Source organism: Pyrus communis, chromosome 1, assembly GCF_041283825.1.
Source record: "Pyrus communis isolate YQ-2024b chromosome 1, ASM4128382v1, whole genome shotgun sequence".
Taxonomy (NCBI): domain Eukaryota; kingdom Viridiplantae; phylum Streptophyta; class Magnoliopsida; order Rosales; family Rosaceae; genus Pyrus; species Pyrus communis.
This window is the reverse complement of record NC_142565.1, coordinates 17,375,497-17,394,348: the sequence shown is the minus strand read 5'-3', so window position 1 is coordinate 17,394,348 and position 18,852 is coordinate 17,375,497. Positions and strand designations below refer to the sequence as shown.

Genomic DNA, 18,852 nt, shown 5'->3' with positions numbered 1-18,852 from the left:
TATTTAATCTAAGAGAGAAGAAATATAAGTAAGTTAGATTAACGAGGCCTTTCTTTTATGTTCATTCCTAAAACGTTCCTAGCCATAGGATTGCCAATTGGGCATTGACAATCCGCTAAGGTTAGCATGTGTTATATTAACTCAAGTGTGAGTATGACTAGTCTCAAGTCATTTAGTGTTGGACATTGAGACAAACAAATAGGTGCTCAAAAGGTAATTGAGTACACTGAACAATGATAAAAAAAGGAGTTCAAACATATATCTCATGTAAGAACTCATAGTTTGCAATATGCAAAGTAGCCCTTTTACCTGAGGCATCATAGATGTCTAATAGTTAGGTCATTGATCTTTGATCATGTCAAAGGCATTCCATCAAGAGTGTCCACGACATTGTTGGGGTTAAGCTATCTAGTCATGTAGGCATATAGATGCACAAAAGGGATCTCTAACCTTTCATGGTGGAGGGAGAATACTCTAAGATATGATACGGGAGTTTTTGGCCAAAGCATACGAATATGACTTAGGAAGTTTGTTCCAAATCATATTCAATTGAATCATATAGAAAAGTATCACATTGGATAGTAGACATGAAACAAACTATCACTCAAACAATGTGATTAAGAGTATTGTATTAGAGAATGGTCGTATTGCATGGTAATTGTAACTGGATAGGTTCTCCAACCACTTCTACTTAACTTGGGTAGCCATGACATACTGCTAGATGTCACTCATGGTTTGTGGAAGCCCTGAAGATTAGCAAACGCTAATCTTCATCAAAGGGAGAACTGAAATGTTGTTGCAATTCACAATCGATCGTTAAGAGTAACAATCGCCCACTGCCCCGCTAAATGGAACCTAATGAATCGTACACCGAGTAAGGATGAATGTGAAGATATAAAAGAGATATATAAGCAATTAAATGGTTTAATTGAGAATGGTCAAGATTAATTAATTAGTTAATTAATTATAAGAAAGGTTCGTGTTGGGCCTTTTAAGTTAGTTTTGGGTTACGGGGCCCAAAAGGGTTTTTGGTCCATAAGGCCCATTGAGTTTATATTGTGTCACAACGAAAACTAAATAGAAAAATAGCCCAAAAACAAAGCTAAAACCGGCCACTTAGGGAGAGTGAGTTGATTGACTTATTACAAGTTTGCCACTCACTTGTGAGGTGATATAAAGGCAACTTTATAGCCATTCTCTCATTAGGGTTTTCTTGAGGCAAAGAAGAGAAACATTTTCTCTCTTTTTCTCTATAGAGGTCGGCCACTTAGGGGAAGGATAGCTAGCAATCTTTCTTCCTCTAAGTCATCCATTTCATCTTCACACCTCATCCTTGGTGTGGAGACTTAGAGACATCGAACCTTTGGTGTTCTTGAAGATCCTTTCCTCACATCCTCAAGGAGCAAAGGAGTATCAAAAGGAAGAAAATCACAAGGAAGATCTAAGGATCTATGAGGTGACTTGAAGGCCCTCCACTTGGGTGAATCCCTTATGTAAACAAGGATGAGCTTCAAGGGTAATGAATCTCAAAATACTTCCTTCTCTTTAATGTTGTTAAAGAGTCTTGTGGTTCACCATTCACTAGGCTTTGAAAGTCATGGGATTTAGAATTGTTTTTGAATGCATGCCTACTTTAAAGTGTTATTAGTTTGCTTATGTGTTCAAATGTTCTCACATGTTTAAGAGAAAACTTTTCCTTCAAGTGGTATCAAGAGCCTAGGTCTAGTGTATGGTGAATCCTTTTGGGTTTTGTGTTTTTCATGGTTTGTGATTTAAATGTTGTAAATGTTACAAGCTTTGTTCTTGCTTTTTGAATATAAATTTTGCTTGAAAATTTGGCATCTCAAATGTTGTAGATGTAGTTCATTTAAGCATGAATATTGGAACTAAAATTTGGTGTCATGTATGTGGGGAAATTCGGCCAAATCCAAAGGGTGGATTTTTGGGTTCATGTTTGTCTTGTTAAAATTGTTTTAAAGTGACATTAGGAACCCCTAAGTACCCTAGGATATTAACCCTCTTTTGTGTAGTGAAAATTTGAGTTTTATTAAGTGAAAACATTCATGGAGCTCTTATGAGTTTTCATGTGTGTTCTTCAATGTTCTTGATGTTCTTACCAAGAACAAAAAGGTTTGGTGTTTTGATTCAATGTGTTTGTTGTTTTTCATAAAGTTTTGGTTTGTTATTGATTGGTGATGGATGATTGGTGTCTTTATTGTTTGACAAACCTACATCTTACAACCCATACCAATCAAACTTTTCAACCATGCCAATCAACTATTCAACCCATACCTTTCACTTTTTCAACGCACTCTGAAATTTTGAATTTTCAACAAAAACTAACCCTTCACTCAACTACCAAAACCAGCCACCCCTATAATGGGGGTACTTTTGGGGTTTTTATGCAATTACATAAAGTTTTGATACTTTTGTGTATTTGCACTTTGACCCAAAAGTTTACATTTTAATGTAAAGGCCCAAAATCACTAAAGGACAAATTGTTTTGCTCCTTTAATGAAGTTTTTGTTATTGTTGAAATTTTTTGGGTTCTAGTTGTAATTACATGAAGTTGTGGACTCTTGTGTTTTTACAAAGTGACCCCAAAAGTTTATGTTTTAGCATTGTGGTCCAATAGTTGTGGTCATTGCATTTTCGGCCCAAGTTATGAAGAGAGCAAAATGGTTTTGTTTTTTTAAATGAGAATTGGATTTTCATTTCATTTAGTTCCATTTAAATCAATTCTATGAATTTGAAAACCAATTGTTTAAGTTGCTTTCTTAGTTAATGTGATTGATTAAGAAAAGGGTGATTATGAACCAAAGGCCTCGATAATTGAAATATGTGATTGGCCGCTTTACATTATGAATGTTTGGGTTAAGTAGTTTAGATTTGAATCTAATTTGATTAGTTCCAATGTGTTGTAAATGGGCATAAGTCCATCAAATGTGTTGTAAAATGGCATAAGCCCTTCTCTTTATTTCAAGTATTCCATTTTTCTTTATTTGCATGCAAATTGGAATAGTTGGGTCCAACGTGGCAACGCCCAATCGGAAATAACAGTTTAATTAGATTAAACGCGTAACTAAAATCAACAACTACCTACCTTAGACCCAAGGTCCAACACAAGGCTCGTGTTGGATCAAATCAAATGGTTCATAACCATCCTAAGACCTAAGATGACTATATAGTCCATATAAGGATGCAATGCATTCGTTAGTAGTTCCATATAGTCTCGTTTGTTTCATCGAAATAGTGGGAGTATTATATATTATTAATTCATATAAACTTGGACCAATGGTTGTGATAGGCCCAAGTTCTTTTAATAAGACTAAAATAAAATTGATGTAGCCCAACACTACTCCCTCACAACGAATATTAAGTTGATAAGCGAGAAATGCTTTGAACATCTCTTTGTGGGCCTTCCACCGTGGTAGGCTCCAATCGTTTGTGACTCATACACCGGCTTCACCCTATAATGGGGAAGTTCAAAGTATGTGCTTACACCCAGGAGGAGTCTATAAACATATATGATGAAGTGAGTGTAGACAACGAGTGTGACCAACATGATATAATTCTGAGGTTGTGCTTGAACCCCTACATAAACTAGCATGGTGGGAATGACATAACTAAGTGCAATGACGCCAACATGATATAATTCTAAGGCAATCATTCTCTAGAGACCAAAACAAATGGGTAATTACAAAAGTTGTAAATGGCTAAGAGTTATCCTCTCATCATTATTGTTGCTAGCCAAAATGATATAATTCTGAAGTGGGCTTGGTAATGGTGGGTCACCCATACCCTACTACGAGTTCAACATAACTCTCGGATTACATTGAGGGATTTGGAATTTGCCAAAAATAGTGGGTGGTACTATTTGATTTAAGACCCAATCAAGTAGTTTTAAAATCAACAATCTAATACGATTTCTATTATGTTATGTAGTTAACAACATGCCTAAAATTACACCTACCATTATACTTTGACAAAATGGGCCTTAGAGGCCAACGTTTCCTTGCTTGGTATCATCACATTGAGAATGTCTCAAAGATGAATGACATATCGTATGTGCTTAAGTAATCCCCTCCTCTTGTACCTCCTACGAAACTAGCTTCAAATGAGAAGTGTCGAAATTATGCTAAACACTATGAGAATGACTTACAAGCCAAATGCTTAATCCTCACTTCACTTAGTTAGGAGCTTAAGAAGCTATATGAGCATATGGACACTTCTTGTGCCATGATTGATAGTTTGCGTAAGATGCATAACATTGAGACAAGTAACGTACGATTCTCAAATGTTTGTAGTCTATTGAATGCCAAAATGGCAAAGGGGACATCGGTCCAAAAACATGGACAAAAGATGGAAAAGATCTTTCAAGATCTTGAGAGTTTAGGAACTTGCATCGATAGGAAAATGGCCCAAGATTTTTTCCTTCCATCTCTCTCGGATGATTTCATTAAGTTTATAGTAAACTATAAAGTGAATAGATTTGATCATACTTTTACCAAGATGATTGACATGTGTTGTGAGTTTGAACAAAGTTTCAAAAAGGACAGTGGGAGTGAGAATGCAATCACAAGGAAAAGGTTGCATAAGAAGAAGGCAAGAAAATCCAAAGGAACATGCTTTCATTGTAGAAAGGATGAACGTTGGAAGAAGAAATACAGGGTGCGCATTGCGAGCCTTATGACACGAACTGTTGAAGGGACTATTTTTGTCATAGAGAATGCTTTTACAGTAAGCTCCAATTCCTGGATATTTGATTCAAGTGTTAGTCAACATATCTGCAATTCATTGCAGAGACTAACAGGGAGCAAGTCACTGCGCAATAGGGAGATGATTGTGCGAGTTGGGAACGACACTAAAATCTCTGCAAAAGCAGTAGGCACCTACATGCTTAAACTACCCTCTGGGGAAGTCTTGGAACCTAAAAATTGTTTATATTTTCCTTCTTGTATAAAGAATTTGATTTCCATCTCTATACTTTTACGAGATGGGAACTTAGTATTGTTTGACAAAATGAGTTGCACTTTATACTTGAACAGTCATATAAGCTCTCATGGTAATATGATAGAGGAACTTTTTTACCTAGAAACAAGTAGTGGGATGCACTGTATTGAGGTATGGTTTGGGGTTAAGGTGATTTTAAAAAAAACTGGGAGAGTTTTTGGTGTTTGGTAAACTCCCAACTTCAGCTGTTTTTCATAGTTTTAGGTGAAAAAAAGCCAAAAAATAGAAGCAGCAAAAGGCAGCTTTAAAAAACTAGCTTTTCAACTTCTGCGCAAACCTAAATGCGGGTGAACAGTGACCCTTTAATAAAAGTTTTTGGCAATCCTACCCTTCTTCGCCTCCTCGGCCTTCACGTTCTGCGCCGCAGCTTCATCATCGCTATTATCCCTATCCTCGTCGTCGAACCTAAGCTTCGATATCGCTGGAGCAACATCGTCGAGGTCGACATTGGCCCTCTGAGCTTTAAGAATCCATCGGCGCCGGTTTTCTAATTGTTTCTCTAGCTACTGGAAAATGTCGTTTCCGTTGGCACTCACGATGCTGGGGACGAGCTTGCTCTGATTGTTGATTACTTCGGTGTTTGATTCTTTCTTCTTCCTCAGGCGTTTCGCGGTGACCTTCTGCTAGTCGTGGTCTTTGTTGGCATGGGTGTGATGGATATTGTTGTAGTCGTTTATGGCGGTGGATGCGGTGTCGTGGTGGTCGGCGGTGGATGTGGTGTCGTGGTAGTCGACGTTGGCGATTGATTTGAAAGCTGCAATGTGATTTTCTTCCATGATTTGGTTGTTGATGTTGAATTTTCTCGGGAAAATTGAAAGAGAGACAGAGACAGGAAACAGAACTGGGAAAATTGAGAGAGAGACAGAGAAAGGAATTGAAGCTTGGTTGGTAGGACTGGATTTGATGAATGCATCTAATTAGACTACTTTCAAGTACATTAACAATATTGTACTAATGAATCATAGCTATTCAATCTAAAATATTTCAATTGAATTAGTTTGTCATACTAATTAATATTTAAGATAAAATTTATAAATATTTTTCTTTTAAAAATAAAGTATATTTAGTAATTCACTTTTATTTGTTAAGAAAATTAAATAAATAGCACATCTAGTATTATACCCTTTTTGGTCATTTCACACAGTCACAGTTGTTTTACATAAAAGTTTACCAAACACTATTATACTGTTTTTTTTTTTTTTTTTCCAAAAGCACTTTTACAAAAAAGTTTACCAAACACCTTGCTGCTTATTCTCACAGCACAGCAGAAGCAACTTTTTTTCAAAACACAGCAATACCAAACCAACCCTGAGAGCGACATTACCTCAAAACCCAAAAGGGCTAGAGATGAAGTTAACCAAGTTAGACTTTGGCATCTTAAACTTGGACATGTAAACTAGGATAAGATTTGCAAGATGTCGAAAGACAGATATCTTAGCCCATTGGGTAATGACCACATGGGCACTTGTGAACCTTGTCTACTAGGGAAAATGTCTAAATCTCCATTCACTAGGAAAGGAGAGTGGGCCAAATATATACTAGCGTTAATCCACATAGATGTATGTGGACCTATGTCCATCACATCAAGGGGAGGTTTCTCCTAATATATCATATTCACCGATGATTACTCTCGGTTTGGCTATGTGTATCTTATGAAGTACAAGTCAAAATCCTTTGAAAAGTTCAAAAAATTCAATAATGAAGTAGGAAAGCAAACTGGGAAACAGGTAAAGACCCTAAGATTAGATCGAGGGGGTGAGTATCTGAGTACTGAATTCCTAGATTATCTCAAAGAGTGTGGAATATTATCACAGTGGACTCCACTAGGAACTCCTCAACATAACGGAGTTTCTGAGAGGAAAAACCGAACCTTGATGAATATGGTTCGTTCTATGATGAGTTCCGCTAATCTACCAATATCATTTTGGGGATATGCACTATACACAATAGCTTATTTGCTAAATGCAGTGCCTTCTAAATCTGTTCCACAAACACCATATGAGATATGGTATGGGAAGAAGCCAAGTCTTAAATATCTTAAGATTTGGGTTTGTCCTGCATACGTTAAGAAACAAGATGCATGAAAGCTTAAAGCAAGATCTGTTAAATGTTATTTTGTGGGGTATCTTAAACAAACCTATGGATACGAATTTTATCACCTTGACGACCATAAAGTCTTTATCGCCATAACTGCTATATTCCTTGAGAATGAATTCATTCTCAATGGAACTGGCAAAAGAATAATGGCATTGAAAGAGATTCCTAATGAGCCACAAACAAGCAATCAACAGATGGACAACTCTGTTCCTAGACCCCTAACTCCACGTAGATCTAAACGGGTCAACAAGCCACCTAAGAGGTATAGCTTGGATAATGACTTTGGGGAATTGCACCTTCTAGGTGACAATGACACAAAAGAATACCCTAGAGACTACACTAAAGCAATGTTCGACATTGATTCAAAGAGATGGCGAGAGGCCATGATATCCGAGATGGATTCCATGTATCAAAATCAAGTCTAGACTCTTGTAGACCCTCCAGAAGGTATAATACCTGTTGGAAACAAATGGGTCTTCAAGAGGAAGATAGGCACTGATGGGAACGTGGAGACTTATAAGGCTAGACTAGTAGCCAAGGGTTACAGGTAACGAGAAGGGATTGACTATGAAGAAACCTTCTTTCCTATAGCCATGATTAAGTCAATTCGGATTTTGCTTGCTATAGTTGAGTACCATGATTATGAGATATGGCAAATGGACGTGATGACGGCATTTCTAAATGGCTACCTAGAGGAAGAGCTCTATATGACTCAACCTGAAGGTTTCATGTCCAAGTCTGAAAAAACTAAGGTATGCAAGCTTCAGAGGTCTATTTATGGCAAGCCTCCAAGAGTTGGAACATTCGTTTTGATATTGAAATCAAATCATTTAATTTTACTCAAAACAAAGATGACAATTATGTTTATCAAAAGGTCGTTGAGGATGCAGTTGTATTCCTAGTGTTATATGTAGATGACATATTACTATTCGGTAATGACACTGCAATACTTTCTTCTGTAAAAGTGTGGTTGTCCAAAACCTTCCACATGAAAGATTTGGGAGATGCATCTTATGTGCTTGGGATAAAGCTCTATCGTGATAGATCTAGAAAATTGATTGGATTATCCCAATCTATGTACATAGATAAGGTGATAAATAGGTTCTAGATGGAACAATCTAAGAAAGTTTTTCTTCCTGTGAGACATGGAATTCACCTTTCTAAATCCATAGGACCTAATACTCTTGAAGAAATACGGCAGATGAGTGTTATTCCTTATGCTTCCGCCATAGGAAGTCTTATGTATGCCATGATATGCACAAGGCCTGATATCGAATATGCTGTGAGCATTACTAGTCGATATCAATCTAACCTAGGATCAGAACATTGGGCAGCTGTCAAGATGGTCCTTAAGTACTTAAGAAGAACTAAGGACATGTTCCTCGTTTATGGAAGAGCGACAGAGTTGCAAGTAGAAGCCTATATAAACACAGATTTCCAATCTAATGTCGATGCTAGAAGTTCCAACTCTAGATATGTGTTCACTCTGAATGGTGGGGTTGTTAGTTGGAAAAGTAAGAAACAAGATGTAATTGCTGATTCCATGACGGAGGTTAAATATGTCACTGCAGATGAAGTCGGCAAAGAAGCGTTATGCATGAAGAAGTTCATTACTGAACTTGGAGTGGTTCCAACCATTACATCACCAGTAACTTTGTATTGTGATAATAGTGGAGCGATAGGTCAAGGCAAGGAACCCAGGGCTCATCAAAAGAATAGGCATTTTGACAAATGCTTTAATATCGTTAAGAGTAACAATCGCCTACTGCCTCGCTAAATGGAACCTAATGGATCGTACACCGAGTAAGGATGGATGTGAAGATATAAAAGAGACGGATAATCAATTAAATGGTTTAATTGAGAATGGTTAAGATTAATTAATTAGTTAATTAATTATACAAAAGGTTCGTGTTGGGCCTTTTAAGTTAGTTTCGGGTTTTCGGGTTTCGGGGCCCAAAAAGGTTTTTGGTCCACAAGGCCCATTGAGTTTATGTTGTGTCACAACTAAAACGAAATGGAAAAATAGCCCAAAAACAAAACTAAAACCGGCCACTTAGGGAGAGTGTGTTGGTTGACTTATTACAAGTTTGCCACTCACTTGTGAGGTGGTATAAAAGCAACTTTATAGCCATTCCTTCATTAGGGTTTTCTTGAGGCAAAGAAGAGAAACCTTTTCTCTCTTTTTCTCTATAAAGGTCGGCCACTTAGGGGAAGGATAGCTAGCAATCTTTCTTCATCTAAGTCATCCATTTCATCTTCACATCTCATCCTTGGTGTGAAGACTTAGAGACACCAAACCTTTGGCGTTCTTGGAGATCCTTTGCTCACATCCTCAAGGAGCAAAGGAGTATCAAAAGGAAGAAAATCACAAGGAAGATCTAAGGAGCTAGGAGGTGACTTGAAGGCTCTCCACTTGGGCGAATCCCTTGTGTAAACAAGGACGAGCTTCAAGGGTAATGAATCTCAAAATCCTTCATTCTCTTTAATGTTGTTAAATAGTCTTGTGGTTCACCATTTACTAGGCTTTGAAAGTCATGTGTTTTAGAATTGTTTTTGAATGCATGCCTACTTTAAAGTGTTATTAGTTTGCTTATGTGTTCAAATGTTCTCACATGTTCTTAGCTAGGACAAAACTTTTCCTTCAGAGTAGCCTTTAACTACTAATCTGCTTTGAATCTTGTCGATACAAATTTCCACCATCTCTAGCTTTGATGAAAATGCACCTGCAAAACAATCAACACCACTGATTAAGGACCTAAACCTCATGCTCCCTAGAGGTGGTTTTTTGTTGGGGGGGGGGGGTTTAGGCCAATGGATATCTGATGCCTAAGTTAGTTTCTTTGAAAAAGAGTAAGTGTTTAGGGCTTTTAGGGGTAGCAAAAGCTTTACGAAATTTGGTAGAATTGGGGATATATATATATAGGGGAGAGGGTCGGCCATGGTGTTAGGGTTACACATAACCTGATAGCATCCTATTGGCCAAGGTTTATGAAGAAATATTCTCAATATATTAAATACGAAATAATATCTTAAGATAATGGAGTAAGTATCCCTAATTGATTTAAATAAGAAGTACTTACTTGAATGGAGTCAATCTTCAATTGGCAATGTATTAAAGATAGGATTTGGGTAATTAATCCTTATCTTTAGTGCTTTGACTTTTCCTTGCCAATGGCAGGTGAGCTGTGGGTAGTCGTGTTCAGTTGCATGGACCTTCAGGGGTCTGAGCTACGCGTGGGAGTATCTGAGGAGCTTGCCTATTTAATGAGGGCAATCTTGTTTTTCCTAAGCAAAAGTCCACGTGTCGCCTTTTGAATTTTTGAGATTATTTTAGGCTCCACAAATGTCACCACACCTGCTGGGATGTACGTAGGAAAATGGCAATAGGTGTAAAAATCCCAAGTTGCATGGGCTTGTAGCGTTGTGTCCCAATTTGAATTAAATCTCTTTCCTTGATTTGGAGATAGACTTTTTCTAGGAAAAGGAAACCAATTGCCCTCAATACCTATTGAATTCTCCCTTAAGCAGGGGATTAAATAAATTTGGAGAACAATCATCATTCCAACAAGGAAAAGAGAAGCTAGAGGAAATTTGTTCCCCCTCTCCTAGCTTTCTTTTTCTCTTGCCTTGCAAAAAGTCGTCTCTCATTGTTGTTCTTCTTCTTATTCATGCCGCACCAAGGTAAGAATTGAATTTTCTTCTTCTTAATTCTTGGGAGTCTTGGAGCTTGAAAAATTGGCTCGGCAAGGGGCGAGGACGTGTGAAACACGTGGTAAGGGTGTCACGGGGCTGCTGGATGCACATGGGGTGCAACAGCGAAGCTTGGATGGTGTGAACTAGAGCTCGGCTTGGCTGGGTCAAGGTGCAGGCGCGCTAGGCGCGGAGTTAGGCGAGCTATGAAGCTTTAACCCTTATGGGTTTAAGCTTGGCACGGCCAAGCATGGAGAAGCATGCTCGGCCCTGCTATGAAGGGCGAAAAACAAAAAGACAAGCACGGGCCGGGTCTCTCTTGCTGGCAAGGTGGGCCAAAAAGCCTTGGGCTTTATTGAGCATGCTGGGCTCGAGATAGAGATGGCAGGGGTCGGGGATGTAGGGCCTAACGCATAGCTAGGCTCCAGCGATTTGGGCCTGTGCTGGAGGAAAGTATGTGTAAGGGTTAGGCCTTTATGGCCTAGCCGAGCTAGCGAGTTGGGCCATGGGGCCTGGCGTTGGGGCGCTAGGCTCTGCGATCCCCCCCTTTATACATATATATATATATATATTTTTTTTTTTCTTTTTTTTTCTTCTCGCGAGCTGCCTTCTAAATATTTTTCTTCGTAGTATTTTGCAGAAATTTTGAGATGTCTTCCTCCGATGGTAAAAGTGACGAATATCATCCACCTTTTTACTGTCAAGGTGTGCTACTTCAAGGCTGCACATGTCAAGATCAATTTCGATGAGCTATTTTGGGATTTTCTCGAGACGTACAAGCATGCGATTCTGTTAGGGGTTCAAGTCAAGTGGGTGAAGGATGATGGGGGCCGTGAACCATGCGGTGAGGGTGCCACTGCTAGGAAGAAGGCCATCAAATTCCATCCATATTACTTCATGTTGGGATTTACTTTTTCTATGGCGCGTCTTTTTCCAGGAGGTGATCTGCTCCATGAAATGCGTGTCTGCTCAGTGCTCCTCGAATGCAGTTCGTGTGGTGGTGGGATTTTGGAACTTGAGCAGGTTCTTTGATCTTGGCTTGACCATCAATGAGTTCTAGTACTTCTTCGAAATTGGCCACAAGGAAGGCATGAGGCAGTTGAGGTTTCGCCATAGGTTGCTTGATGCTTCCCACAAAGGTGATCATGCGTGGGCAAGAGATACCTTGGAGTTAAGTGGAGAGTGAGAGTCCGACTCCTCGTCTGAGCTACGTGTTCCGACTGTATTTATAAGTGGTAAGTGAACTACTTCATTCCTGGCCTGCTTAAATTTTTTGTTGAGCTGCTCCATGACTTCAATTTATTGATCGTCTTTCTGACTTCGTGTAGATTCGGATTTTGGCTCAACTCCAAGAACTTTGGTGGATATGAAGGAGGTGCACATCACCTTGGGCATTCTTGCTAAGTACCGTCAGTGGCGTTGGCTACTCAGTCCTCTCCGTTGGAAGAAAGGCGGGCTGCCTTCAAAGGAAGAGATTAAGCTTTGACTTTTCCTTGCCAAGGGGAGGTGAGCTGTGGACAGTCATATTCAGCTGCATGGACCTTCAGGGGTGTGAGTTGCGCGTGAGAGTATATGAGGAGCATGCCCATTTAATGAGGGCAATCTTGTCTTTCTTGAGCAAAAGTCCACGTGTCGCCTCTAGAATTTTTGGAATTATTTTAGGGTCCACAAATCTTACATTGCCTTCTCTCGAAGATTTCAACTTCTTAGCATAAACCCATTTGCACCCATTTGCTTTCTCTTCTTTCCAAGTTTCATTCTTATGAATTGATCCATCTCCTCATCCATAGACACATTCCAATCTCCAAACTTTAAACTTTTGATTGCTTCTTTGTAAGTTGGTGGAATCTCATCATCAATAACAAGAAATGCAAGTGTTATATAATCAGTATATTGAGAACGCTTTTAAAATTGACATTTATGTAGTCCATTAGCAACGCATGATTGGGTTGGTGGACTCTATATGGATAATACAAATCTATTCCTATCGATGATATCTGATAGGATTGGTATATTTTCTGACCAGCCCAGGCAGCCAGCCCTCCAACTCTTTAGCGCTTTCAGATTATGTGGGCCCTCTTAGATTCTACGAGACCTCTGACCTAGCCCTCAGTTGGAGATGATTTTTGGGCTATTTTCGACCCTTTGGACCTTTCGGTTAGAGATGGCCTAACAGGTTTTTTTAATGATGTTGGATGACGAGAACAAATTTGAGAAGTGAAACAAGACATAATGAGGAATGAAATTGATCAGTTTGGAATAAACTGATAGTTGATAAAACAGAAGAGAATAACGCGATTAAAACCCAAAAGTAAAGAAAAAGGAGAGAAAAATAGGAAAAGTAGCTTGAATAAGCCAATAAAAACCACAACCGTATCGAAAGGTCTGACTACTTTTCAAATATTTATGAAGGAAACGTTGCTCCCTTTCCCACCTTTCCTTGCGTTCCATGGACTCCACTCCTTCCGTTCCCGCCGATCAACCCGACGCCGCAGACCATGAAAACACCACCACCACCACCACCACCACCGTTGATGCCAACCCCAACCCTTCAAATCCGGCGGTCCCAAACTCTTTGCCGGGTGATGCAAGCCCAGAAAAACCCATTGGCAGGAACAAAAAGAAGGCGAAGAAGAGGGCATTAAGAGACCCTTCTGCAGCGTCCTCCTCTTCTTCTGCTTCAATATCTTCGGGTTCGTCTGTCAGAGGAACACGCGTGGCGGGCAAGCGCCGAACCCCTAAGGTGGTTTCCACGGCGTCTCGAAGAAACCCTAATGCAGACGAGATTGCGTTTCGGCTGGGGATGTCAATTGCAGCTTTTGTTGCCCAGGTCCCATTTTTTCTATTTTGGTTGTTTGGTGGGTATTTGTTCTGTGTTTGATTTGCGAAATTGCGGGTTTTGAATAATTAATTGATGTTCATGTGTAAATTTTATATCTTTAGTTGAATTTCGGCATTCGTTTTTGGTGTGTGTGGAAAAGTTGTGACATTTAAGCATTAGTTGTTTGTGATTCGGCTTCTTCAACTCTCTTGAAGTTTATTTTTTTGTTATTGGACTCTGGAATGGGCTTAATGCAGTTGAAGTTTGCGTAGCTAGGTAACTGTGAGCTGAGTTTATGCTTTAATTCAAAGAATTATGTCGTTAGTTTCTGAAATTGAACCGTGGATGATTTGGATTTGGTGGCCGATGCTGCGTTATTTTTGTAGTTCACAATGTTGTGTTGATATGAAGTTGTGTCTTTTGATTTCATGTTTAATAGTAATGAGCTTCTTTACAAGCATTGACGGGCAGTGGTTAAATAGGTATTGGCTGGTGGGGATTTATATGTACAAAATATTGTTAATTGTCGCTCTTTAAGGAAATATGGAACATATTTGGATTAGCCTGGGGTTGCGGCTTGTTGGTATTTGTTTATGTAGCGATTCTTTTTCTGGTTTAAACATGATTTGGTGTTTGCGAATTATAGATTATGAGTATAGTATCTTTGTGTTCTATTTCTTAAGTAATATGCTCCTGCGTATGAATGTGGATATCATGTTGTTGGTCCTGTAAAGCTTCAGCGAAATGGATTTGTGAGGATGTAATTACAGATGTGGTCCATGCTAAACGTAGAAATCCTATGTCGGTTGAAGGTGCTTGGTGTTTGTTTTACATATTCTAGCTTTATTACTTTATGGCGGAAACAGTATTTTATTTACATGGTATTATTTTATTTTTCGTGTTTTTGAAAATTCATTTGGTCTTCATCTTTAATTTCTTTTCTTTAGTCTTGCCTCTTGGGTTTTTCTGGTGTTAGTTTCATGTGGTCATTCTTCCTCCAGCTGTTACTTTCACATGGTGATTCCTATCTGGCTAATTGTGGTTCTTTCAGAGATAACTTCTATATGCTTCATTTCCAGTTTTTGTAATTCTTAGTAACTATTAAACATTGACAATTTGGGTTTGATGCTTTCTCATTCCAGATTCTGGAAAGGAATGGTGAGCTAGGTGGAGGGATGTCATCTGATCATCTTGCTAAGGTATTCTTCTTTCCATCCTAGACGACCTACATCAACAATAAGCTTTACCTTACACCATCAGTTATCTGTTTGTATTTAATTTCTTTCATTTTCAAACTTCACTATTTATAGTTAGTTAGTCCATTGGACATGTAATTGACCGTTACTTGTTTACTACTAAAGAAAACTGCATGTTCATATGGCCAAAGTTACCCTTATAGTGACATTTTGGCTTGTGATATGAGGTGTTTTACTTCAATTGATGAAATTGTTGTCACACAAAAAGTGAAGCCTGTCTGTAATGGTGGGGTTGAACTTTTCTTTTCTCCATCCTTCATATAGTGTTTTTTTGTTTTTTCTCAAATTAAATTTAGATAATAGGGAATCAACTAATATAATCTTTCTGTAATGCAGATATGTGCTTCAGCTGTCAGAGAATCTTTAGCCAATGTAAGCCAGACCTAACTGCTGATTCATCATTGAAAGTGGTTTTAGAAGTTCCTTCTTGTCGTTCATAATCAACGCCCCACAGGTCCTAGATGCTAAAGTGGTATTTATCTTCCTTGAATGCCTATGTCCCAACAGGATTTTGGGAACACATTTGATTGTTTTATCAGGAACTTTGAAGAATCATTTGGAAGCACCTTGAGGACTCTAAAATCGATCAAGGAATCATCTACAGAAAACAGGGAATATATCTCAAGCCACCAAAACATGGACAGGTCAAATCTGCATGTGCCTCATGACGAGCATGATGATTGTTTAAGAAGAGAAAGCAGTTCTGTTATAGAAGATTGTCACTCAGAAGAGATTCCCCACACTAATGCAACCCTGGGTTGTTTAAATTATAGAGACGAAGTACAGCAGAATATGTTAACAAATTCTCTTAATCTGGAGCTCTCTTTGCATGGGCAAACAAACCAGTTGGCTTGTGTTTTCCCAATGACTTCTGAATCTGGAACCAACCAGTCTATTCTTAAAACTATTGGGAAATCTGTCATGGAGCAAGCCCGTGCAAATGACCTCAAAACATTGGAGCTTAATCTTACAATGCAAAGACTGAAGATGAAAGAGACACAGCTGGATCTCCACTATGATTCTAATCAACTGGAGAGATCAAAATTTGCTATGGGCATATCAAAGCAATCATTTAAAGCTGAAAAGTTTAAGAGTCAATTAGAAGAAATCAGACATGCTGAGCTGCTTCGAAGGTGTAATGACTGTCTAGTTTTTGGTTTGCTTGTCATGACTGGATTCCTGATGTATGGTGTTTATGTCTATTCATATGAAAGACTTACAGAAGGAACTGCATCCTGTACATCTCCTTCAACAAAGGTATTTCCCTTTTTCTCTCTGGCTTTATCTGATTTGGTACAAGGTTCACTTATTTGTCAGTGCTGCTATGAATTGGCTTTCCTACACAAGTACACATAACCCTGTTGACAAGATGTTGCAAATTGTTTACAATGCGAGAGAATACCAAGACACAGTTCAAAACAAAATCAACAAAGCCTTACCCCACTAGAGCACCAGTGCGCTCGGTTTTGTGCCATTTCTTCTGTCAGATCTAAGTAGTCCAAGTCTTTCTTAGAGTTCCTTTCCAAGTCTTCTTAGGTCTTCCCTTAACCCTTTGGCCTTGAGCCCCTTTCTCGTAATCACATCTTCTAACCAGAGTGTCTGTAGGTCTTCGTTTCACATGTCCAAACCACCTTAACCGATTCTCTCTCATCTTGTCTTCATTTTCAGCTACTCCTAATTTACTTCAGATATCCTCATTCCTAATCTTGTCCTTTCTCGTGTGCCCACACATCCAACGAAGCATTCTCATCTCCGCTATACTCTTTTTGTTTACGTGTTGATGTAGGAAAAATACCGAGACACAGTATCTAGGAAAAATAAATCTCTCATACTAAGCTGTATGTATGAAAAATCAGCAGCAACCTCTTTCTTGGTCGCATTCATAGAAAGATCTTCAAGAACAGCCTGAACTATTCATTGGCTTCAGATTTTTGGATCTTTGGACTGTTCATAGAGTTACCTCATCAATTGATTCTATGTGAGAAAATCTCATAGGAAAATATTTAGGATTTAATTTTACTATAGAGGGAAGACTATCCGATGACCAGTACTAAAAGAAAATTATGATTAGTTGGGCTTAGACGCAAGCTAAGAAATTAGGTTCACTTCATTTGGTTTTATTCTTTTAAAGCTATAATTTCAGGGTTCAGCTATGTAGCTTTTTAAATCTTTAGAATTTAAGAATTTGGTTAGTCGAGGTTGATTATTATTGCATTCTGTTGTATTGGTTTTTAGTATAAACTACATTTTCCCCCCAAGGTTTCGGGTGGCTTTCAAGATGGACCACAAGGTTTTTGATGTTATTATGTTAGCATTTGACACCCTGAAGTTTTAAGATTACATTAACTAAAAGCTTTTGTGATGATTAAGTTCGGTTTTGCTTAATTGGTGATGCAGCAATTACGAAATTCATTTTTTATGCTAACGTTGGGAAGAAAGTTAATAAAAAATTTAAAAGCGCAGAGATAGGTAAAAACTAATAGGATTTAGGATATTAATAAAATTGTTTCTTGTATGGTTTTTCTTCCACACATCAGCACAAAAATGGGTCCCACAGTTGCCAGTTCCCACATCATCAACTTAAACAGCAGAAGTAATGATCAATCTGACAGAGGGTTAAATTCATGAAATTCTAAAACTTGACGTTGTAAGTTTAAAAAAACCGAACGTCGTGGCCGACTTTAAAAACCAATTCCAAACCTTTTGGAAAATGTAGTTATTCTACTGGAAGAAAAATCATATGCATGAAATATGATGTTTCTCCACTTCATGCACTAACATTGATTTTTGTCTGGGAAATCTTAGTGATTCTTTTTTGTCTCAGGGTTCGAAGTCTTGGTTGAGATGGGAAGCCTGGGATCCAATGACATCTTTCAATTCATGGTTTAATGTTCTATGGTGTAAGGTTCATGTTGTATCTCGAGCGCTAATTGGTCTCTTAACGATTGTTGCAATTACTTTCGTCTTCCTCCATTGCTCAGCAACTGCAAAACGGATAATGCCAGTAACTTACATAGTCTTGCTATTGGGACTTTTGTGTGGTACTGCGGGCAAGTTCTGCATAGACACATTGGGAGGGAACGGTAATATTTGGGTTATGTGGTGGGAGATTTTTTGCGCGCTGCACTTCTTATGTAATGTCTTTACATCGACCTTGTACCTTATCCTGTATGGATCAGTTGATGCGTCCCAAGGAGCAAAAAGAAAAACAAGGTTACCATACTGTATCCGGCAAGTGGTGTTCTTTGCTATTTTGTTTCTACTTCTTCCAGTGTTTTGCGGCCTCTTGCCTTTCGCAAGCCTTGGTGAATGGAAACATCATTTTGTGGTGTGGGTCACTGATCTTGGTTACTGGTGATGAAAGGTGGCTACTGGAGTGCTGAGACGAGCTGCTTCTTTTTACTCAACGAGGTAGCTTTTGAGTAGAGGCCGGCGTTGTAATTTGTTTGTAAGTTATGGGAAGCTGCCGTTGTATCATATGCCGGAATAATCAGGCTGGCATTGTAATTTGCTGTGTACTATTAGCATTTTGAGTGTAGTGAGGGGGTGGGGTGGGGGGGGTGGGGTTTTGCGGCCAAGGGTTGGGGGCTGTTTAAGCTCTTGATGTGTATTATCAGATATTCAAATGAATATATTGCAATATCAATTAAATAATTTTAACTGGTTTTTGTTATTATGTCTACGTAGACAAGTTAATTTCGGTGAAAATAAATGTTCACCAATGCATTAAATTTCGGCATGCGAGGGTTTACGTGGCATGCGAGGACAGATGAGTCATTGAGGATACATGTCGACATTTGGTGGAAAATAACTAGTCAAGTACCACTACACGTGCTGATTCTTCCATCACCGCAAGCCAAAATCTTGAGGCGTTTGTTCATTTGAGATTAAGTCATCACGACCATCGGGTCAACAACACTCCACACCTTACATTTCGGAGATCGAATCAGAGGATTCAAATTGTAAAGAGATTGT

General features: G+C 38.7%; 1 protein-coding gene across 1 annotated transcript; it reads left to right on the top strand.

Moving 5' to 3' along the window:
• Window positions 1-13,155: 13,155 nt before the first annotated feature.
• On the top strand, window positions 13,156-18,548 carry CPR5 (protein). Its single transcript, XM_068459699.2, has 5 exons — window positions 13,156-13,630; window positions 14,764-14,820; window positions 15,214-15,249; window positions 15,385-16,134; window positions 17,702-18,548. The coding sequence occupies exons 1-5, from the start codon at window positions 13,250-13,252 to the stop codon at window positions 18,233-18,235; spliced, it is 1,758 nt and encodes a 585-aa protein (XP_068315800.2). The 5' UTR covers window positions 13,156-13,249; the 3' UTR covers window positions 18,236-18,548.
• The last annotated feature ends 304 nt before the right edge of the window (window positions 18,549-18,852 follow it).

Coding starts and splice junctions, on each gene's coding strand:
- CPR5 (XM_068459699.2), top strand. CDS start 13,250: ATGGACTCCACTCCTTCCGTTCCCGCCGATCAACCCGACGCCGCAGAC. Junction 14,821..15,213: donor CATCTGATCATCTTGCTAAG/GTATTCTTCTTT, acceptor TCTGTAATGCAG/ATATGTGCTTCAGCTGTCAG. Junction 16,135..17,701: donor GTACATCTCCTTCAACAAAG/GTATTTCCCTTT, acceptor TTTTTGTCTCAG/GGTTCGAAGTCTTGGTTGAG.